Source organism: Stegostoma tigrinum, chromosome 6 (assembly GCF_030684315.1).
Source record: "Stegostoma tigrinum isolate sSteTig4 chromosome 6, sSteTig4.hap1, whole genome shotgun sequence".
Taxonomy (NCBI): Eukaryota; Metazoa; Chordata; class Chondrichthyes; order Orectolobiformes; family Stegostomatidae; genus Stegostoma; species Stegostoma tigrinum.
In genome coordinates this window covers 81,969,550-81,994,595 of record NC_081359.1, presented here as the reverse complement: position 1 = coordinate 81,994,595, position 25,046 = coordinate 81,969,550, and the positions used below count along the sequence as shown (strand labels likewise).

Below are 25,046 nucleotides of genomic sequence, written 5' to 3'. Positions count from 1 at the left end.
GAGAAGAGAGAGAGAGAAGAGAGAGAGAGAAGAGAGAGAGAAGAGAGAGAGAGAAGAGAGAGAGAGAGAGAGAGAGAGGAGAGGAGAGGAGAGAGAAGAGAGAAGAAGAGAGAGAGGCTGGATATGCTGGGATTTTTTCCAATGGAATATTGGAGGTTGAGGGGTGATTTTACAGGCTTATATCAGGAGAGGTTTAGATAAGGTGAATGGCAGGTGTCTTTTCTATAGGGTGGGATATTTTAAAGTCAGGACATACTTGTAAAGTCTTTTTCCTCCACTAATTTTAGAGAGACAGGAGGAGCAATTTTATTTTTCTTTTTTTAAAAAATGCGTTTCATGTGTGCAATGAACTTCCAGAGGAAGTGGCGGATACTGATTTAGTTATAACACTTAAAAGACATTTCAATAAGTACATGAATAAGTCACCTTTGGAGGGATCTGGGCTAAGCACAGGCAGGTGGGACTAGTTTAGTTTAGGATTATGGTCAGTATGGGCTGGTTGGACCGAAGTCATCTGTTTCCATGCTGTATGGCTCTATGACAGAGTCATAAAGCACTGAATAGGAAGAAAGCGATCTCATGTAACAGGGCAGAGGGAGAGTGAGAACGACTGACTACATATAGTCTCAATTTTGTGCAGGAAAAGTGAAAATTCACGGAAATACATTCAGCCATCTTTGTTGCATGGCTACCTAATGCAATGCCTGCCTGAAAGATCTTTTGCCCGTTAATTAATCTGAACTGTGTTGGTATAGTTGATTTGTTCTGGTAAAAGTTTTTAGAAAAAGGTGGTGAAGCCTTGGTAATTTGTTTCTTTTCTTGTTTCTCCATAGGCCTTTTCCCTTATATTAAAAAAAGGAACATAAAAGTTTTCCCCAGGACTCATTAACAATACTCTTGTTCCAACCATTTTCACTCAGAGTTCCAGGAATACAGCAGCTCATACAAGTTTAGTCATAGATTCAATGCAACCAAACATGAGAACAAATATCTAGCAACTACTTTGATTATTAATAATCTTGTTAAGGAGCGACCTGAAGGAGAGTGAGGCGGAGGCTGTGGACCCGAGGGAGCAGTTTGTCAATATTCAACAAAGAACTTATCATGCTACTGTACTGAGGTTGCTGCTTTTTAATAGAGCACTGAATAGGAAGAAAGCGATCTCACGTAACAGAGCAGAGGAGAGTGAGAACGACCGACTATATATAGTCTCAATTTTGTGCAGGAAAAGTGAAAATTCACGGAAATATGTTCAGCCAACCCAACAAGTCCACACCGCCCCCTTGAAGCATCCCACCCAGACCCATCCCCCTATAACCCTCACACCCCTGAACACTACAGGCAATTTTGCATGGCCAATTCACCTAGTGTGCACATCTTTGGACTGCGGGAGGAAACCGGGCACCTGGAGGAAACCCACACAGATACGGGGAGAATGTGCAAACTCCACACAGACAGTTGCCCAAGGCTGGGATCGAACCCAGGTCCCTGGCACTGTGAAGCTGCAGTGCTAACCACTGAGCCACCATACCGCCCTATTTAAGGTATTGTTTATCTGTAATGTACTGTATTGTTATCACAATCTCCAAGCAGTTAGTGAGTTGGCTTTCTGTGATAAGTTTATTTAAGGCAACGTTACATTGTAATTTAAGTAATTTACGTCGGGGCGAAAGAAAGAAGGTGTATCAGTGACGTGTATACCCCTGCAATATGCTTCTGTTACTTAGTGCAGTTTTTAAAACTTTGATTATGTAAACCTTTTGATCAACCGGTACACTCTGGGTCCCGTGGTTGCCAGTTAATAAAAAGTTTGCTGTATTAAGTAAAATGTGTATGGGAATCCTGTTTAGAGGAAACAGCACACTAACTTACTCAAAGCTCCATTCTTTTGCAAACAAACAATCTGATATTGAGTTGTGATACAAAATACATGTATTAACTGACAAATCTTGACATTTACACCAACTGTGAAATAATTATTCCAAGACCAACATGCTAATTCTTCACAAAGCACGCAATCACATTTTCTGCCTGGTTTGAACAGAATACCTTGTTACAGGTATACTATTTTCAGAGTCGTAGAGCATGCAAAGAGACCCTTCAGTCCAACTAGTCCATGCTGACCATGTTCCCTAATTAAACTAGTCCCACCTGTCTACATTTGGCCCTTTTTCCTCAAAAACCCTTTCCTGTTCATGTGTTTATTCAAAACGTCTTTCAAACAGCTTAACTGTACTTGTATTCACCACTTCCTCTGGCAGATCATTCCACACATGAACCATTCTTCAAAAATGTTGTCCTTCACGCCCTTTTAAAACTCTCCCCTTACCTTAGAAATATGCCCCACAGTTTTGAACTCCTCTACCTTAGGGAAAGAGACCCTTGCTATTCATCTTATCTGTGCCCCCCATGGTTTTGTAAACCTCAATAAATAACCTCAACCACCTATCCTCCAGTGAAAGAAAGCCCCAGCCTTAAACCACACTGAAACTTATGTCACATGTAGTCAAATAACTGCATACTTGAACACCAACCCGCTTCTCCTCCCCCCTACCACCCAAGATATTTCAGTTCTACAACACTATGCAGGGCCCTATCAAGTCTAAAAGTCCTGTCTTTGTTTGACTAAAATTGCCTACGTCACATTTATTCAAATTAAACTCCAACTGCTATTCTTCAGTTCATTGACCCAATTGATCAAGATCTCAATAAATCTCAGCCCTACCCACTTTCATTCCACACCAATCTCCCAAAAGATATCCAGATGTACAGAAACAGTGTAATGGAAGGGATCTTGGAAGAAGCTAAGGGTTATCACTCTCACGATCACAAATGAGATGATTTACACAGTTGTCTATACAAAATCCAAATATAAATTACAAACCTTTAATCTTCGAACCATTTCCTCCTTAGATATTTTATCAGAGATCTCTTTTACTCCAGGCGGATATGTAATTTTTCCATCATTGGCCTTCGGCTTGGCATGAGCCATGGTTATAGATTAAAGTTTCCTCCCCTTCAAAAAAAAGATCAATATAAAGTCTTTTCCATTTAAAAAGAGTTGTTCATTATGCTCAACATGGTAAAAGCTGTTTGCAGTTATCTACCAACAAAGAAATAATTATTACGACTGCAATTGGAATTATTTTAACCTAGATGCAAAAAGATCTAGGTTAGTGCAGTAAAGACTTTTCTTTAAAAAAGGGTCAGAAAATCATGGTCAAGATCAAATCTGGCACATGAGAATTTAAGTACATCAATTTAAAGAATGCATCTGACTGTAGTTAAGAGCTGTGAAGATCGTGTTGTGGTAGTGGAATAAACTCAAAAGTATAAAACACATTTTAATGAGGTGGAATAAACCAAAACAGTCATTAGTTTTGTTTCAATTTTACTTCAGAACAAAAAAGTTCAGCTTAAAAAAGGGGGAAAAAAAAGGTTCTAAAAGAGAAGTTCAGTTCAGAAAGAAAAAGATAACCATAATAGTGTGTGGTTCTCAAATTCAAAGCTGCCAAGTCAATAGTTTGACATGGAAATTGTTGTGTTGCAAAAGTGAAATACACAGTCAGTCATTAGACCAGTGAAAGATTCATGCTTACCATCCCACCAGTATCCACATCCTGAAAATCATCAGATGCCATTTCCACCACCACTAGACATATATTCCACTTTCCTCTCTTGTCCACCTTCCACAGGGACTGTTCCTTCTGGGATGCCCTGGTCTACACTTCCTTCACCCGCAACACACACCCCACTCCCCTAAAAGCCCTACAGCACCTTCCCCTCCAGAAAGGTGCAGCACCTGCCCACTTACCTCCTCCCTCCCTAGTATCCAAGAGCCCAAAACATACTTTCCAGGTGAAACAGCACTTTAATCTGCACTATCCAGAATCTAGTCTGCTGCATTTGCTGCTCAAAGTAATCTCCTCTACACTGGGGAAAATGAAGCGTAGGCTGGGTGACCGCTTTGTGGAACACCTACATTCTGCTCACACACAAAAAAAAAGTCCCAAGCTACCTGTTGCTGGCCACTTTAAACGAACCACCCTGTTCCCTAAGCAACATCTGTCTCTGGCTTGCTATCGTTCCAGCGAAGCTCAAAACACAAACTGGAAGAACACCGCCTCATTTTCCATTTGGGGACCCAGCAGCCCTCCAGACTCTAATATAGAGTTCAGTAATGTTCGGGCCTAAACCAGCCCTTGTCCTCGTCCCTTACCTCACACACCAGGCCTTGAAACCATTACATATTACCTAAATAAAAACTGGAAGAACTGCAGATGCAGTAAATCAGGAGCACAAAGTTGCTGGAAAAGCTCAGCAGGTCTGGCAGCATCTGTGGCAGAGAAAACAGAATTAACGTTTCGGGTCCAGTGACCCTTCCTCAGACCCTGTTCAGGTCACTGGACCCGCAACGTTAACTGTTTTCTCCTTCACAGATGCTGCCGACCTGCTGAGCTTTTCCAGCAACTTTGTACTCCTGATTTACAGCATCTGCAGTTCTTCCAGTTAAGGCTGTTAGTTAACTAATTCAAATTAAAAAGCATATAATTTATCACCACAGGATTGTGGCTTGCCCAGGGTTACCATCAAGTAGGGTCAGAACAGTAGTAAGCAAATCAATCACATTAATTTCATTTCAGTTCAATACAAGATTTCAGAGCTGATCCATATTTGGATTTTATGTACCCAAAAATCACAGCCGCAGGATCAGAATTTTTGAGAACTAGGCCACATCTTCTAAAGTTAGAACATAGAACAGTACAGCACAGAACAGGCCCTTCAGCCCACAATGTTGTGCCGACCATTGATCCTCATGTATGCACCCTCAAATTTCTGTGACCATATACATGTCCAGCAGTCTCTTAAATGACCCCAATGACCTTGCTTCCACAACTGCTGCTGGCAACGCATTCCATGCTCTCACAACTCTCTGCGTAAAGAACCTGCCTCTGACATCCCCTCGATACTTTCCACCAACCAGCTTCAAACTATGACCCCTCGTGCTAGCCATTTCTGCCCTGGGAAATAGTCTCTGGCTATCAACTCTATCTATGCCTCTCATTATCTTGTATACCTCAATTAGGTCCCCTCTCCTCCTCCTTTTCTCCAATGAAAAGAGACCGAACTCAGTCAACCTGTCTTCATAAGATAAGCCCTCCAGTCCAGGCAGCATCCTGGTAAACCTCCTCTGAACCCTCTCCAAAGCATCCACATCTTTCCTATAATAGGGCGCCCAGAACTGGACGCAGTATTCCAAGTGCGGTCTAACCAAAGTTTTATAGAGCTGCAACAAGATCTCACGACTCTTAAACTCAATCCCCCTGTTAATGAAAGCCAAAACACCATATGCTTTCTTAACAACCCTGTCCACTTGGGTGGCCATTTTAAGGGATCTATGTATCTGCACACCAAGATCCCTCTGTTCCTCCACGCTGCCAAGAATCCTATCCTTAATCCTGTACTCAGCTTTCAAATTCGACCTTCCAAAATGCATCACCTCGCATTTATCCAGGTTGAACTCCATCTGCCACCTCTCAGCCCATCTCTGCATCCTGTCAATGTCCCGCTGCAGCCTACAACAGCCCTCTACACTGTCAACGACACCTCCGACCTTTGTGTCGTCTGCAAACTTGCTGACCCATCCTTCAATTCCCTCGTCCAAGTCATTAATAAAAATTACAAACAGTAGAGGCCCAAGGACAGAGCCCTGTGGAACTCCACTCACCACTGACTTCCAGGCAGAATATTTTCCTTCTACTACCACTCGCTGTCTTCTGTTGGCCAGCCAATTCTGTATCCAAGCAGCTAAGTTCCCCTGTATCCCATTCCTCCTGACCTTCTGAATGAGCCTACCATGGGGAACCTTATCAAATGCCTTACTGAAGTCCATATACACCACATCCACAGCTCGACCCTCATCAACCTTTCTCGTCACTAGTTGAGCTCACTAGTGTCACAAAATGACTCATTAACTTTAATTAACACTCCATTGTGAATTTTAAGTTATAAACAGGAGTAGGTCATTCAGTGCAGAGTTGATACCATTGTAATCTCTCTCATTCTATCCCCATCCTCACCAGGGCTTTAAATGCATCAGGAAGCAAGTTACTCACAGGGTTTTAAGCTCTTGCAGTCAGCCACAGCATTGGTGTGACACAAGTTCAGTTCAGTTTCTGGTGTTCCTCCCCACCCACCTATGTTGCTTCTACAGCCACCATTCCCACAGAAAATTCTGTTCCCCCTGTAATTTTGAGGTCCTTCTTCAAATTACAGAACCCCTGCCAAATCACGTTATCCCACCAACTCAACCCCATCCCAGTTTCAGACAACATTCGGCTGGGATTCCAAAGCCCTGTAACAGTTGTTTCTGCCAACAAATCCAGTTTGTTGTTTATTTTTGTAGTGCCAATTTTCAAGCACACGCCTGAGAATCAGATCCATTATTTCACCCAATCAATTAAAAATTATGGCACTCATTTTGCTACTCCATGGTTACCACAGTCGTTTGTGATGAGATAAATAACTGTCATCATCTGCAACAGTATAGGAGCGTTGTACAGCCTTGCTCAAGACAGATCCAGATTTTCAAAGCATTTGTATCACATCTCTGACACCAGTTGCAGTCATATCATGAAGTTGCTGCAAACTTGTCAAGAATTTATTGGATATTCAAATCTCTGGAGAGCAACTGACAGAACCTCATGATTAATTTTTTTTTTTTAAAAATGCTTTGGTCAACTCAATGAAAGCAGGAACTGGTGGGTTTTTTTGGTCCCCTCAACATTTATCTTGTATTTCCTAGCTAACAAAAGACACTCTGTCAGAAGTCCATCTAGCACCAGTTCCTCAGCCATAGAGTATGGATTAATAGGAAGTGTGCGTCAGACGACTTTTTTCACACGGTGTAATAGAGAAATATCTTGATAAATATTAAGTCACATTCCTGTGCAGACACATTCCTGGGGTTGGGTCAGGGAGCACGGCAGGAGGTTGGGAAGAACAGCGAGAGCAAGCAAGTGAATGAATGAGAGCACACCAAACAAAAAAATTTCTACTGTGGCCATAGCTTGACTGGTTAAATCGCAGAGTTTGGACAGTCAGCCTCACCTGACCACTTGTGCCCGTCAATTATCATGCCAATATGTTAAAAAACCGCTTACAGTTCAGTAGTCACACATCTTCATCAAAAGCACACTCAACATGTTTTTGTCAGCTTGTTGCACTGTATGTCAGTTTGGTCTAGGTGAACTATTATTACAGGGTAAAGCAAGTTTGAGGTGGCAATGAAACACATGAATAAGGAATATACTAGGAACTAAAACGTGTGAAGCCAATTTAAAACAGGATGAGAAACAAAGCAAAACACTCAGCCAGCAAGATTCTGGATGTTCAAGAGGACTACATGCAACATACATCAGGGCAGAGTAATGTCACAAACTGCAATAATTATTACGGAGTGACGAACTCAGACTGTCTAAAAAGAAACCAAAAATATGTAAATCTTACCACCGAATAGGAAAATGAATTTCCGTTCATAGCAGTACAAGTTAAGAGGGTTTGCTTTTGTGTGTCATAAAAATATACCAATGAGGTAAAGAAAGGAATTTAAAAATGACACCACACAATAATATAGTAAGATCAAAGATCACTTATCTGCATCCTGTTCAAAGTTGATGTACTGAAGGCCACTTTAAAAACATAGTATTTGTGTCCCACTAATCCAGAATCATCATTTTGTAGAATCCCTACTGCGTGGAAGCAGGGCATTCAGCCCAAAGAGTCCAACCAACCAACCATCCAAACCCACCTCCTATCCTATCCCTACATTTCCCTGAACAATGGGCAATTTAGCATGGCCAATCCATCCAAATTTGCACATCTCTGGACCATGGGAGGAAACCAGAGCACGCAGAGAAAATCCACACAAAGACAGGGAGAACATGCAAACTCCACACAGACACAGTTACCCGAGGCTGGAATCGAACCAGAGTCCCTGGTGCTGTGAGACAGCAGTGCTAACCACTGAGCCACCGTGCCACCCGGCCACCTCAAAAAGATTACCATTGACCAAAAATGTAAGGGTACGCAGACAAGTACTGTCAACAAGAACAAGTCAGAGGCTAGGAAAGTGTGGGGAATAACTTAGCTCCTGTCTCCCCAAAGCTCATCCATCATTTACAAGGTCTAAGTCAGGAGTGTGATGGAATACTTCAAAATTTGTTTGCACGAGTGCAGACTCAACACCACAAGTAGCCTGTCACAGACCTCAACAAAGCAACCCACTTGACTGGCGGCACATCCACAAATATATTTGGTCACCACCATTAAACATCTTGTACCATATACAAGATGCACTGCAGAAATTGATCAAGACCCTCAAGACAGCACCTTCAAAACCCACAACCACTACCATCTAGAGGGACAAGGTCAGCTGATAACTGGGAATGCCACCACCTGAAAAGTCCCTCCAAGCCACTTGCCAGACTTGGAAATTGGGTTTTTTTCTAAAAAAAAAACCAGTGTCAGGGAATAAAGATAACTTCCCTTCTAATGGCATTGGCGGTGTACCCACACCAAGTGGACTGCATTCTTGATCCACTTCAAACAGGATTAGTTGGCAGATTCTGAGATCCCCACACTATGTACAAATAAAAAAAGGTCCCCTCACAACTGATGGTGCACCAGCCACGTGACATACATGGCTTTGTTGCCTTTTACAGAATTGATCCCCATTTCCCCTTTTTCTCCCCTGCAGCCCCACCAATTACCATTACATAATACAAAAGCAAGTACTCCCAAGTAACGTTATGGACTGGGCGGTATTGGAAGCTACAGTCAACAAACGTGGAGCTGGGAAAGTACAGCAGGTCCAAGGAGCAGGAAAGTAAATGTTTGGGCTAAAACCCTTCGTCAGGACTAGGAAGGGGGAGGGGAGCCCAGAAATAAATACAGGGAGGGGGTGGATGGGGATAGGGATTCTTGTGGTTTATCTGTGAGAAAGGTGGAGCGATTTCGAAGCTGGTGAAGTCAATATTCAGGACATTGGGCTGTTAGCTTCGTGTTTTTCCTCCAGTTTTTGTTTGGTCTCACTGGCAGTGGAGGAGGCCAAGGATGGACATGTCACCGGGGGGAGGGGGGTGGTGGTTAAAGCAGATGGCAACCAAGTTGGTTTTTGTACAACACTGCATTATAGAAAAAACAAAAATCACTATACAGAAATAATGGGCCCTACGAACAAACCAAAAAAAAACCCTCAAAAATCATGCAAAAGCCAAACACAAAAAAAGTTAGCACAATCTGAGTAAAATGTTTATATCATTATATAATGACATAAAAAAGGAGAGAGAAAAATGTAAACACTTCACCTTGAAAAAGTCAAAATGACTTAATGGGGGGGGGGGGGGGGGAGGAGGAGAAGAGAAGAAAGGAGTTTGTAATGTACCTCTCACAGAAAGCACTTCACAACAAAGCCTGCGAAATGATCACATGATGCTGGCACAGAGATACTTTTCAGTGCTTACAGCATATATAGTCACAAAGTCCATGAAACAATGTGATGTCGATGCATACCCTTCTGCGCATGCACCAATGGAATCATTATAGTCAACACAAGTTCACATTTTAGAAATAGCATCCCCCTGTTGATCAGCCATGTTACAGCCAATTCACGTTGAAGGAACAAGTGTTATAGCACAACTGACGGCTGAACATGTTAAACATTGCTTTTAAACTATTCTCAGAGTTTCAAATGATCCTAATATCAGCTTGCAGTGTTACTGTAAATTCTGCTAATTAGCCGTTACTTCGGTCACAACGCCATGGGAAAAACACCCAAATCCGGCTCTGGCAGCATTAATGGACAGAAAGAATGTTAACATTTCCAGTACAGAGACCCTTCTTCAGAAAGCGGGTAGGGGTGGCGGTGAGGGCCAAACCTGAAACATTAATTTTGCTTTCTCTCTATTGATGCTGTGAGGTCCTGTTTATCTGTCCCCATTTCCTGCCGACTAACCTCATCCCACCCCCTTGACTAACCTATCCCCACCCTAACTCCCCACCTTCACTAGCTCCATTCCCGCCTCTGACCTGTCTGTCACCTCTCCCCCTATCTTCTCCTCTGTCCACCTCCCCCTCTCTCCCTATTTCAGAACCCTCTCCCTCCCACTTTTCTGAAAGAAGGGTCTAGGCCCAAAACATCAGCTTTTGTGCTCCTGAGATGCTGCATGGTCTGCTGTGTTCATCCAGCTTCACACTTTGTTATCTTGGATTCTCCAGCATCTGCAGTTCCCATTATCTCGGTTTACCTTCGTGTTTCCTATTTCCATCATCCATGGTTCTTTACTTTGTTTCCCCCATCACCACCCTTGCAATTATTGTCTCTTTAGCATCAACTCCACTTTCCATGATTCTAGGCAAACCTACGATTTTGACTCCTGCTAAAAAAACAAAAAAAAAATCAATTATCCAAGAATGAAATCACCTTTGTCCAAGTAATTACTGAACTACCTCAACTTCAGATAAATCAAAAAAATCAATCATTCTCCCCAGTAGGTTCTGCCTTCAGCTCTCATGACTTCTACATTTTAGTACTAGTCTTCAAAAAAAGTATTGTTTACTGTCTCTGTCAGTCAGTAAGTGGCAAGTCCGAGAGAAGAAAATATTAGTGGTGAACAGTTGTCAATGTCACACAATACTGAAAGAGCTTGATGAGTGAGACTTTGTGGCATGTAGCTTTTCTGCACTGTTGCAAGAGTCCTTTAAATTTTTTGGTCCCAGAAAAAGAGAAACCAACATGAACACTGGATCAAAATTGTTTGAGTACTGGCTCTCATTAACTTTGTAAAGGAAATATTCACCATTTTGTTATGACTATCAGTGCTGAACACTTCAACTCTTTGCACATAGAAATGACAGATAACAAAAAAGGTAAAAATGGTTGAACCAAAATAATCCAAATCCGTTTTATATTAATTCAACTCAAGAACACTGCCTTCTCCGGCAACGGGTTGATGCTTCACTCCAAGCTAGACTAGCTACAATTAATTTCTTTATTCCCAAAAAAAAGGGGCCCCACTTGTGTTGCAGAGGTTTGTCCCTATCTCTCGATTGGGAGACCTGGATTCAAAGCCCACCTGGTCCACAGGTGTAAAATAATAATTTTTTTTAAAAAACACAACTTATTTTCCTAATCAACCCATTTAGTTTTTTTTAAAAGAAAAAAGAAAACCACAAAAAACAAACTTCTGTGGTGCAATGGTAGTGTCCTAACCCTGGAGTTAAGTCCATCTGCTCCACAGTTCTGCCAGACATGCAACTCCATCTCCCAACCCTGATCCCTTAACCCTCAGTCTAACTGCCTAGCAAAAGAAAGTTAAATCAAAAAAATGTGGCTTGAGGAACAGTGCTAGCATCCCTACCTCTGAATCAAGTCCCACCTGCTCCAGATGTGTGTAATAACATCTTTGAACAGAAAAAAAATCTTAGGCCAAAAAAGTCAGTCATCCAACTTCATGGTCAAGTTGCAATACGATGTCAGATCACAGTTAGTATTCACAGCAACATAAAATTCTGTAGTGATTGATGGCTGCCACATTTGTAACATTCAAAATAGCAGTGGAACCAAACAAACACTTTTTCCTGAAATTGAAGTTTGTACTGTAGGATTGTACGGTAGCAATGCTCAGTGAAGCTGTTTTGGGCAGACAGACATCAGCGACAAATAGTTGATGACAAAAATGAAGCTAATCCCTCATGCTGGTTTAACTATCTCAGAGATCCAGCATGGAAATTATTTTCTTTGAAGACTCTGTTGACCACAAGCCTGAAATCATGCCATGAAGTCCTACATGCTATACATTATGCTACTTCCCTCAAATGCTGCTTCTCGTGTCGTTCAACACGACGACCACTAATCCACTACTGTTGCAATGGTGATGCATGGAAGCTAGGGGCTCATGATTAATCATTTGGGAGAACTCTGTACACAAAAAGTATTCAAGCCATCAACTCTCCAGATTACAATATATATTTACACAAGCCTGAAAATTCAATGTTACACCACTTGTTTCAAATCAAAAATTGGTTGATGATCCCTGCGCCAGTGTATAAATTTCAGGAAAAAAAAAGTACACATTCAAGATATGCATGCAGAAGTCCACAATTAATTTTACACAGATACAAAGCATCCAAGTCATAACAGACATCCGAGCCATGCCAAAAAGGGGAGGTCAGTATCAGTTATGTGGTAATAAAGGAACGCAGTAGTATATGAGACAGTGAGATCAACAGGTGCACAAAATTGCTCATTGCAAGTTAGCTTGTTATTAGAATAAAAAAGGCAAGAAAGAAAAAAAGCTGAGGCTTTTTCTAAACTGAAAAATTTCATAACTTGTTCTGTTTTCACATCATTATCGACAGGCAAAGTTTCACTTTTTTTGTAAAGATATGTATTTCTTATGACAACATTGTTTAACATTTGGACAAGTTGGTCTCATTAGGATTGCACACACAAAAAGAGAGGAGAGTCTTATACTTTTGGATTTTCACTTTGGGCATCATGTTAATATTTTGAAGCAAGTCATAACACAAAAGAAAACAACCAACCAACTCTGGGATACTCAAATTGTTGGGCAAGTATCAAATGATCGATTAATTTCACAGGAAAATGAAGGTGGCAGGCAACAGCACAAAAATTTAAACATGCTGCACTTTAAGTACCAATTTCCCAGTTGTAAAAACAGGGAATACAACATGCAATTTAAGTCTTTCAACAAAATTTGTTTTCATCATAAAATGGAATGAAATGCTAATCCTCAACTGTACTATGTTTGGACACTCAACTCAGGTTAACATGATACACAGGTTCAAGCCCTAGTGAGATTCCAATCCAAAGAGACCACAAGTTTGTACAATGCTACAAATGCAACACGGGAGAACTGTACCATAACAGGTGTCAGGCTTCAAGAGGAATCACGGTTTTCGCCAACATTATGAAATATCACATGGTACTATTTAAAAAGCACAGACATTCTAGTCAGCCATTCTTCTCAACTTACAGGTGTCAAGAAAAGAAAAACGAACAGCATAAATCACCTGATTGAGTTTTGTGGGGCATCACATGCAGAATGGCTGCAACAAAAAAAAAACTTAGTTAACAAAATTAGCACACTATAAAAGAGAGGTATGGAGCACTGTAAATGCCAAGTACCTTTCTAGTCATACCACTATCTTTTATTTATCCTAATCTTAAAATGAGGCTAATGCAAACTAGTAGCCAACAGAAAAAAAAATCCAATTACTACTTTTTCTGGTTAAGCACCAAACCTAGTTAATGTTTTAGCTCCTTATATGTAGAAATGATTTTCAACCGTTTCCACACCTCTCACACCAGAAAAGCAAGATGGGCATTAGTGGAAACATTGGGGCACGGTGGCAGAAGGACAGACTCACTCAATATCCAAAAGTGTAAAATCAACTAGGAAAGCAGAGTAATTTACAAGTAAAATCAGAGTCAGAGTCAGAGTCAATCTTCTACAGACTCCAAGTCTAAAATTAAAACAAGCAGCAATGTTTCACAGCAAACTGTAAACACAAAGTTAGTTAATGCAAGAAGCCCAAACAAAACAAACAAGATTAAAAAACACTTTCAGATAGTCATTTCTGATCTTTGACTTTACCTGAGCTCAAACTACAGTCAAAGTCAATCTAATTCCATGTTTGATCCTATCCTCCAATTTCAGGCAGGTTGAGTAGACAATAGGGTAGTTATGAACAAGCATTTACAAAATGTTGTTAGCCTTGAGAAAAATATTCCTTAGAAATTTAACGCATTTGGGAAATCTCTTTTACATGGATTAAAGATTACATGTTAACTCTATTTACAATTAATAGATAGCAACAACAACTTGATAAAAAAAAGTTAGAGATATCCAGTGAGCCCAATAAGTTTCAAACCATCACATATGTACATAGGTGAGAATTTACTTGAGATACTTTTGCACAGTAAATAGGGTTTAAAAACAAAAAATAAAATTGTTTTGGACACAACATTGGTCAAAATAGTCAAGGGCTCATTTCTCATGGTCACCACAATCTTCTCCAAGGTAGTTTGGAACAAGCAATAAAAGCTGATGCTAGCCAACAATGACCACGCACTGACAGCGCTGCAAAATGACCCAGTGTGGCCAGCAGCTCCACATGATCTCTCACCCTTACTGGCTGAACTCAGGTCCAGCATCTTGAAATCACAACCAGTCCCCCAACTTCCCCCTTTCAGAGATCTTTGCATTAACCAGCCAGGAGAGCACAATAAATTACAGAACAGCATTTCGCAGAAATAGTTGCTAAAAAGGGCCGCTTGTCAAGAGAGCACAGGACAGCAGCAGACAAGTGTGCACAGTTCCAGCAGTTAACTGTGGATAGGAGTTTCAGCAGTTGAGGTGTGTTGAAGTTAAAAACCTTAAGAATTGCAAGAAATTAAATGCACATTGAAGTTGGCCAAGTTAAGATACTAAAATGGCCATCCTTGAGGAACCAAAAAAGCAGTATGAAGACCAACATATGTTGAGCTTCCAGATCATAATATAACCAAAACAGCAATTTTATTGTTCAATAAAATTGGAGTTTACCTACCACAGTTAAAGTATCTTTAGATACCAAGCTTTGCAATGGTTCAAGAGCCATCAAATGCTCCACAGCAACAAGCTTGGGCCAACCCAAATGTCACTCATCTCATGAGCTGATAAGAAGGTTAGCAGTCGTAACCAGAAGAGTCTCAAAGCCCTTCCTGAAGGCAAAAAAGATTTTGCTATATAATTCCCCAGAGACCACAACATACAAATAAATTAAGATGCAGCAACATTCACTAGCTTAAGAGGAATCCCAAGCAACAAAACAGAGAATTACCCAAAGCATTGAAAACTAATATAAAGACTGCAAATACCCTTACCATTTGAAGCTTTACGAAAGATGCCATGCAAATATTTCAAATCTCCAAAAACAAAAAGAAGCAACGATAAACAAACCACTGAGGATCTTGGGGCAGAAGGGATTGAAATGCAAACTCAACAATGAAAATAAAATCTGGAATAGAAAACCAGCCCTAAAGTTGAGCTGCCAGAACATTCTACCCATGTTCATTCAGGTCATTCACAGAAGGAAATTTGTTGTCCCAACCTAGTCCAAACCCACAGCATTGTGTTTACTCAACTGTCCCATGTGCAACGAGTGCCGGCAACACCCCCATCTCATAGATGATTAAAAGAAAGATGTAATTCATCCAAACATTGACCGATACATCACACTTGCTACTAAGCAATTTCTTTGATAACTATGAGTGATAATGGGAACTGCAGATGCTGGAGAATCCAAGATAATGAAATGTGAGGCTGGATGAACACAGCAGGCCCAGCAGCATCTCAGGAGCACGGGGTCTAGGCCCGAAACGTCAGCTTTTGTGCTCCTGAGATGCTGCTGAGCCTGCTGTGTTCATGCAGCCTCGCATTTCATTTTCTTTGATAACTATTCAGTGTTCTCGAACAATTTGTATTCTGTGCAAAAAATTCCCAACCTGTAAACATTACTTAGTGCTGAAGTGGACATGAAGCACAACTCACACAAACAACATTTAAAAAGAATTCTATTACCAACTACTGCAAATGAATTTACAATTGTGCAGTGTCTGTAGCATTTCTGCAGCTGCTGTTTCAGTACCTTCCAACTTTACGAACCATCTGAAACAGTTCTTCTCTGTAACTGACATTCTAGCCAAAAAGAGTGAGTCAACATGCCGCACTTTTCAACTTTGCATCTTTCCCCTTATTGTTTCAGATGAAAACAGTTGGAGAATCATAGGGTTTTCCTAAACTTTTTTAAAATAGCAACTTCAATACCTGCTAAACCCCCATTTCACAAATAAAAATAGATAACACCAAGTGCAAAGTGTGTGAAATCACCTGGGCTCTCAAAATTTAAAAGGGGGAAATCACGTCCAGCAACAAAGTAATATGTTGTTTCAAATTTCTCAGCTTGTCCTTGAGCTTTAACCTTTTAACACAAGGTCACAATTGTTTAAGTTGGTATCTTGGATCAGCAACAGCGAATATTGCTGCTACCCTTGGAGTTCATGGTGCTCTGATTTTCTTCCTAGCCAAAGAGCAAGAGCATATGTTCAGTGATGCGTCATGTTGTGAGGCAGAAAAGTACTGACCAAAAATAGATTAAGACAGTGGAAATATATTCAAGGATGTCAACAGTATAAGGGCAGCCTTAAAATGAAGATGATACCAGCTTGTAAACCAAGTAGAAGGCAGAGATGGAATAATTTACAAAAAAAAGGGTTTTAAAAAAAGAACATTTTTCAGGAAAGGGGTTTCAATTGGTGCCATGAACACAGTTTGCGGCAGGGGGCTGAAAACATTGGCTTCCTGTCAGTAAAAAGAAGTTCAAGCCCCTTAGAAGAACATCAATTGAATTAAAATTTGTCGGCTGATGTTTCCAGGAGGAAAAAAAACCAGCATCATAAAACAAACCTTAGTCCAATTAGTCAATGCTGACTACGTATCCAAACTAAAGTAGTCATACTTGCCAGCGTTTGGTCTACATCCCTCCCAAAAAACTTGTTATTCAAATGTTATAACAGTACCTACAACCACCACCTCAAACTTCAGGTCCCTTCTAAATCTTTTTACCTCTCACCTTAAAAATGACCCCTAGCCTTGAAATCCTCACCCTAGGGAAAAGGCCTCGCTATTCATCTTACCTATGCCCTGAGTTTCACAGAGCTCAATAAAAAGGTCACTACAACCTTCTACACGCCAGTGAAAGAAGGCCCAAATGATCCAGCCTATCTTTATAACTCAGCAACATTGTGGTAAATGTTTTCTGACTTTGTCTAACTAATATCCCTCCTTAGAGTCCAGAAGAGGCCTCACTAACATTTGGTACAACATGGCATCCCAACTCCTGTACTCACATGGGACGAGCAATAAAGGCAACCAAATTAAATGCTTTAACCATTCAGTCTACCTGCAACGCAAATTTCAAAGATTTATATACCTCCAATCTCTAGTTCTGTTCTACAACCCAAAGCCCTATGATTAATTACACAAGTCTTATCCTTGGTTGTTTTACCAAGGATGCAATACCTTGTATTTAATCCAAATTAAACTCCATTTGCCACTCTAACCAAAGGTCTTGATCTCTGTAATCTTAGATAACCCTCTTCACTGTAACCACCAATTTCATGCCTCCCATATTCTCATCCAAACCTTTAATATTAAAAGTGATCAACAAATGTGGACCCCATACCAATCCCTGCTGAATGCCGTTAGTCAGTCAGTGGCCCCCAACCTGACAAAACAACCCTCCAACACCATGTTTTTCCTATTAAGCCAATTGGCAAGTTCTGCCTGACTCCCATGCAAATCTAACTTTAATAACCAGTCTAATCCACATTGTTGGTTTATTTCTATAACTTGGATTCCCCTTATTAATTTGAATAGAAATCAAAAGCTTATGTGACCCAGCTTCCACAAACTATCGCATCTGCTGAAAGAATCCTCATCCATGCACTCCTAGCTGTCTGCCCACATTCAACTATCTTTTACCTGGAGCCTATGAACAAACACTTGCTTTTGTCCTAACGTCCAGGTCTCTGCACCCATCATCATTCCTACATTAAGTCAAGCAAAGTTTTAATTTTAGAGAGGTATCATTTCTGCTTTCAAAACGCCTCACTTGTGAACTCCTCCAGCACCACAGCTGGTCACATTTGCATTTCTGTAATTCATGTCTCCTCAGCATCTTGCTTTTAAAGGTTCTGGCATGAAATGCTGGGCCTTCATCTGTTGAGGTGGAGATCGCGAATTCACTCCCCAAAAACATCTGTCCAACTCTTCCTTCTTTCGAAAAAAAAGATGAAGTTTAAAATGCTTTCAAATCATTTGCATGAATGTGTTCTTATATGGCTCAGTACCAAATTCTGCTTCATAATACTGTGAAACACCTTAGGAAATCTGAAAACAGTAGACGCACTGCAATCACACGCAGGGGCCAAAAAGACATTCCAGAATTAAGCTCGCCAAGTTCCAATAAGACAATAAAAGAAACCAGGTACAGCAGCGTGCCATTCAGCTCCTCAAACCTGCTCTGTCTTCCAATACAGAGATAATGGGAACTGCAGAGGCTGGAGAATCCAAGATAACGAAGTGTGAAGCCGGATGAACACAGCATCTCAGGAGCACATAAGCTGACGTTTCGGGCCTAGACCCTTCATCAGAGAGGGGGATGGGGCGAGGGTTCTGGAATAAATAGGAAGAGAGGGGGAGGCAGACAGACGATGGAGAGAAAAGAAGATAGGTAAAGAGGAGAGTATAGGTGGGGAGGTAGGGAGGGGATAGGTCAGTCCAGGGAAGACGGACAGGTCAAGGAGGTCGGATGAGGTTAGTAGGTAGGAAATGGAGGTGCGGCTATGGGTGAGAGGAAGAACAGGTTAGGGAGGTAGAGACAGGCTGGGCTGGTTTTGGGGTGCAGTGGAGGGGGATGAGCTGGGCTGGTTGTGTGATGCGGTGGGCTGGGGGCGGTGGGGGGTATTTTGAAGCTGGTGAAGTCCACATTTGATAACATTGGGCTGCAGGGTTCCCAAGCGGAATATGAGTTGCTGTTCCTGCAACCTTCGGGTGGTATCATTGTGGCACAACAGGAGGCCCATGATGGACACGTCATCTAAAGAATGGGAGGGCAAGTTGAAATGGTTCGTGACTGGGAGGTGCAGTTGTTTATTGCGAACCGAGCGGAGGTGTTCTGCAAAGCAGGCCCCAAGCCTCCGTTTGGTTTCCCCAATGTAGAGGATGCCACACCAAGTACAATGGATACAGTATACCACATTGGCAGATGTGCAGGTGAACCTCTGCTTAATATGGAAAGTCATCTTGGGGCCTGGGATGGGGTTGAGGGAGGTGGTGTGGGGGCATGTGTAGCACTTCCTGCGGTTGCAGTGGAAGGTGCCGGGTGTGGTGGGGTTGGAGGGCAGTGTGGAACAAACAAGGGAGTCACGGAGAGAGTGGTCTCTCCGGAAAGCAGACAAGGGTGGGAATGGAAAATATGTCTTGGGTGGTGGGGTCGGACTGTACATGGCAGAAGTGTCGGAGGATGATGAGTTGTATCCAGAGGTTGGTGGGGTGGTGTGAGAGAACGAGGGGGATCCTCTTTGGGCGGTTGTGCCGGGGGGTATGGCGCACTGACCTCTACAATCGCCGAGGCCAAACACCAACTCTCCAACACCACCTCCTACCGCTCCCTCGATCATGAGCCCACTCCCAAGCACCAAACCATCATCTCCAACATCATCCATGACCTCATCACCTGAGGGGACCTCCCACCCACAGACTCCGACCTTATCATTCCCCCAACCCCACACGGCCCGTTTCTATCTCCTTCCCAAAATCCACAAACCTGCCTGCCCTCGTCGACCCATTGTCTCAGCCTGTTCCAGCCCCACCGAACTCATCTCCACATATCTGGACTCCATTTTCTCCCAATCGGTCTAGGAACTCCTTACCTACACCCGTGACACCACCCATGCCCTCCACCTCCTCCAGAACTTCAATTCCCTGGCCCCCAACACGTCATTTTGACCACTGATGTCCAGTCCCTATACACCTGTATTTTGCATGCAGATGGCCTCAAGGCCCTCCGCTTCTTCCTGCCCCGCAGGCCCGACCAGTCCCCCTCCACCGACACCCTCATCCGCCTAGCCGAACTCATCCTCACCCTCAACAAATTCTCTTTCGATTCCTCCCACTTCCTACAGAGAAAGGGGGTGGCCACGGGCACCCGCATGGGCCCCAGCTATGCCTGCCTCTTTGTAGGTTATGTGGAACAGTCCCTCTTCCGCACCTACACAGGCCCCAAACCCCACCTCTTCCTCTGTTACATTGATGGCTGTATCGGCGCTGCCACTTGCTCCCCAGAGGAGCTCGAACAGTTCATCCACTTCATCAACACTTTCCACCCCAACCTCAAGTTCACCTGGGCCATCTCCAGCACATCCCTCACCCTCCTGGACCTCTCAGTCTCCATCTCAGGCAACCAGCTTGTAACTGATGTCCATTTCAAGCCCACCGACTCCCACAGCTACCTAGAATACACCTCCTCCCACCCACCTTCCTGCAAAATTCCATCCCCTATTCCCAATTCCTCCGCCTCCGCTCCCACTATGAGGCATTCCACTCCCACACATCCCAGATGTCCAAGTTCTTCAAGGACCGCAACTCCCCCCGCCCCACCACAGTGGTCGAGAATGCCCTTGATCGCGTCTCCCGCAATACATCCCTCACACCCCGCCCCTGCCACAACCGCCCAAAGAGGATCCCCCTCGTTCTCTCACACCACCCCACGAACCTCCGGATACAACGCATCATTCTCCAACACTTCCACCATCTACAATCCGACCCCACCACCCAAGACATTTTTCCATCCCCACCCTTGTCTGCTTTCCGGAGAGACCACTCTCTGTGACTCCCTTGTTCGCTCCACACTGCCCTCCAACCCCACCACATCCGGCACCTTCCCCTGCAACCGCAGGAAATGCTACACATGCCCCCACACCTCCTCCCTCAACTCCATCCCAGGCCCCAAGATGACTGTCCATATTAAGCAGAGGTTCACCTGCACATCTGCCAATGTGGTATACTGTATCCATTGTACCTGGTGTGGCTTCCGCTACATTGGGGAAACCAAGCGGAGGCTTGGGGACCGCTTTGCAGAACACCTCCACTCGGTTCGCAATAAACAACTGCGCCTCCCAGTCACGAACCATTTCAACTTTCCCTCCCATTCCTCAGACGACATGTCCATCATGGGCCTCCTGCAGTACCACAATGATGCCACCCGAAGGTTACAGGAACAGCAACTCATATTCCGCTTGGGAACCCGCAGCCCAATGGTATCAATGTGGACTTCACCAACTTTAAAATCTCCCCTTCCCCCACCGCCTCCCAAAACCAGCCCAGCCTGTCTCTGCCTCCCTAGCTTGTTCTTCCTCTCACCCATCCCTTCCTCCCACCCCAAGCCACACCTCCATTTCCCACCTACCACCTCATCCCACCTCCTTGACCTGTCCATCTTCCCTGGACTGACCTATCCCCTCCCTACCTATACTCTCCTCTCCACCTATCTTCTTTTCTCTCCATCGTCTGTCCGCCTCCCCCTCTCTCCCTATTTATTCCAGAACCCTCACCCCATCCCCCTCTCTGAAGAAGGGTCTAGGCCCGAAAATGTCAGCTTTTGTGCTCCCGAGATGCTGCTTGGCCTGCTGTGTTCATCCAGCTTCACACTTTGTTATCTGTCTTTCAATACGACTGACGTGACATACCTCACATACACTTTCCTGCATTTTCTTCACTACCTTCGATGCCCCAATGATCAAAGGATCCATCTCAGCCTTAAACACACACAAAGATTCTGGCACCATAAAACTCTTTTTTTTGGCTTTTGTCAGAATTACAGACCTTGCATGAATTGGCGTTGATCATTCTCTGTAGCTGTAACACTATACTTTCCATTTGATTTTTGTGAAACACTACCACAATGAGGCTGTACCAATAACGACTGGCAAGACTGATGTTTCAGTTCAGTGTCATGATAAACTGAACTGATATTACACCCCACCCCCTCTCAATTCAAAAGATGCAAAAAAAAGGTCTAAGTGCAACCCAGCAATCGCAAGTTTAAAGCAATACTGGCCATTTTAAAAAAAAACAGTAAATCTCTCTCAGATTTTCTAGTACAAAGTTCTCCTAAAACAACCAAGGAAAACTAGCTATCTAGCTTGACCTTATAACAGACTCAGGAATAGCTGTTGATTGCTAGACCTAAACAAGTGGATAGGCTCCCTTACCCAACAGCAACATCCCAGACTTTGAGCATAAGCACTTATCCAGACCCAAAAAAGAAAGGTGTCCACGCAAACATAGCGAAAGCTTTGGTGGAACTGTACACTATTTCCTTTGTGTAATAAAAAAAAGGGGAGGTTAGCAACACTGCATTAGGAGCTTTGAAAGCAGGAAAACTTCCACCTTTCTACATTTGCATTGCAAGGGCCATCACCATCTTAACATTCTACACTGCAGATAAATACTGCACTTAATGAAAGCAAACTTGAGCTCTGTTGTTTCAGTGCAACGATGATGTACACTTTATCACATTAATTTCTAGACAAACACGTGGGAGTAATTAAAACCACAGGCTATCAACAGCCAACTACAATTGTCATGCCTGAAATTACAACACCAGGTAAACGTAAGTCCAATTCTCAGTATCTGAAATAGTTATTTTCCACATAATATTCGAAGTCATAAGAGTAGTATGCCTGACCATATAAATTCTGAATGATCAAAGTCCATTTTGCTGTCCAATATGAACAGTACAAATCAAAATCTTTGACATGCTTTTTCTTTCCCTGCAGTATTACAACAACCTTGTTGATTGACTTAAACATAAAAGATGCTTTTAGAACTATTTGCTTAAAATGGAAGTTCACTTCCAGTCCACAAGAAACCCATTTGAAATTAGCCTAATAGTTCTCAATGGTGTTGTATATTGATAATTCACCCGATAACCTATAAACAAGAATTACAACAAGCAAACATTCATTACATTGCCACTAATAATGAGTAGATCAATTGTGTCAGCTATTACAATACAATTGTGTTCACTGGATATGCTAGCACCAAATTAGTAAATAAACCACTTCAACAGTCAGTGCCAAATAAACATACTAAAACTAAATTTTGGTGAAATGTCAGCTCACATCAATATTGACTCCTCAATGGATATCACAATTTCACGAGTGGAGACTGCTGCTAATTCCTGAAGGACAAGCTCACTGGAAACAAATTATAAATTACAGTATTTTTTTGGATACCTTGGGTAACATTACAACTGGTTACGTATTTAAACAAAATCAGAAATTGCTGGAAAAACTCAGGTCTGGTAGGATTTGTGCAGAGAAAAAGTACAGTTAACATTTTGGTCATTCCTTTTCAGAACTGTCAATACTTAAGTCATTTAGTTTCCTATTCGCCGAACTTCCAAGAACTGCTCATTGGAGGTCAGGCAGGGAGCTTAAGAAAAATCTTCATGCTGTGGCACAGACCAAAACCCAACTCAAACTCTGGCCACTCCACAACAGGTTCCCTTCTCGTCCATTAGGTCAGAGTTACTTTTCAACATCTGCCATCTGCTTTAGCACTTAGTCTTTTCCATAAACTTGCTGGAACCAGCTCCCAGGCACTGAAATTAAGTAGCCAGAGATATACAGAATAGAAACAGGCCCTTCAGTTCAACTCATCCATGCCAACCAGATATTCTAAATTAACATGGGTCCATTTGCCAGCATTCGGCCCCATGTCCCTCTCAACCCTTCCTATTCTTAAAAAGGCATCCAGATGCCTTATACATGTAATTGTACCAGTCTTCATCACTTCTGGTGCCTCATTCACGCAGAGGGCAGTGCGTATGTGGAAAAAAGTTGCCCCTTTAGGTCCCTTTTAAAATCTTTCCCCTCTCAGCTTAAACCTATACCTTCTAGTTTTGGACTCCACCACCCCAGGGAAAACTATCTTCTAAAGATCACTCTTCAGCCTCTGATACTCCAGGGAAAGTAGCCCCAGCCTCTCCTTACAACCCAAACGCTCCAACCCTGGCAACAGCCTTGGTAATCTTTTCTGAACCCTTCGTATCACAACATCCTTCCTATAGGAGGGAGACCAGAATTGTATGCACTACTCCAAAAAAGTGGCTGAGCCAACATCCTGTACAGCCACAACATAAGCTCCCAACTCCTAAGCGCAATGCACTGAATAATTTGTTTTGATTTATTGCCACAGTACGAACAGATCATAGTAAACAAGAGCATACAGATCATAGCGTTAAAAAAGAACTTGGATATAGAGAGTGAGGCATACAGGTTACACTGCACAGGATACACACAAAAGCAAGTTCAATATTATTTGAAGTCATGATGTGGATGTGTCAATACTGGACTAGGATGGGCAAAGTCAGAAATCACACAACACCAGGTTATAATCCCCACAGGTTTATTTGAAATCACGAGCTTTCCGAGTGCAGTCACTTTGTCAGGTCAAGACAGCACCTCAAGCATGATCTTGGGGTTCGTGTCACATGACATGTGACCCCCACCACACTATTGTATCTGCCAAAATCTTCCTTACTGTCCTATTTTGACACCATCACTTTGAAAAATTGTTATGACCTTAGTTTGTACTGTTTTGGATTACTTAATGCATGCTGAGGGTCTAACAAAACTATTATGTTGTTATTTCATTTGTCTCCAATACTATCTTTTAAAACTTTTTTTTTGTAAAAATCTCTCCACTTCATTTAATCAGATTAAAAGGTTATCCCTTCACTTTTTATTCAATTGTTGACACTTTACTCACTGTCTGACACACTTGATGACCTGCAGGGACTTATTACTCAACACTCCACTCATATCAGTCGTATGATCTTTTGATTTCTCAACCCTTGATCTCACTACCTATGAATTGCGTCTGCGTTCTTCTCTCACCTCACCTAATGATGGGGCTACACTCTGAAAGCTTGCAATTTCAAATAAACCTGAGACACTATAACCTGGTGTCATGTGACTTCTGACATTATTTGAAGAATGAGAGTCCACTCAGTCTAACAACACCAGGAAGAAGCTGTTCTTGAATCTGTTGGTACATGTTCAACATTCTGTTCCTTCTGCCTGACAAGAGGTTGTGGAAGAGCATTACCACGGTGGCAGGGGTCTTTGAGGACGTTGGCAGCTTTTCCACAGCAAAAAGAGGTGTAAATGAAGGCCAACAGATAGAAGATTGGCTTCCATGATTGTCTGGGCTACGCACACAACCTTCTGCAGTTTCTTACAGTGCTGTACAGAGCAGTTATCGTACCACATCACTGTGCACACGAATGCATGCTTTCTGTGGCACATCTGTACAAAGTGGTGAGGGTCCTTATCAATGTGCCGAATTTCC

General features: G+C 42.5%; 1 protein-coding gene across 4 annotated transcripts in view; it reads right to left on the bottom strand.

The window, feature by feature from the left end:
* LOC125453351 (sister chromatid cohesion protein PDS5 homolog B) overlaps positions 1–25,046 on the bottom strand; it is a 228,211-nt gene that overhangs the window by 196,204 nt on the left and 6,961 nt on the right. For 3 of the 4 annotated variants that reach the window (XM_048532792.1, XM_048532796.2, XM_048532793.2), the window contains exon 2: positions 2,885–3,016. In XM_048532792.1, coding sequence (XP_048388749.1) covers positions 2,885–2,992 — 108 coding nt within the window. In that variant the 5' untranslated portion in view covers positions 2,993–3,016. Of the gene's footprint in view, positions 1–2,884; positions 3,017–13,095; positions 13,115–25,046 lie in introns of those variants that run through there. The other variant, XM_059646710.1, reaches the window with a different exon arrangement.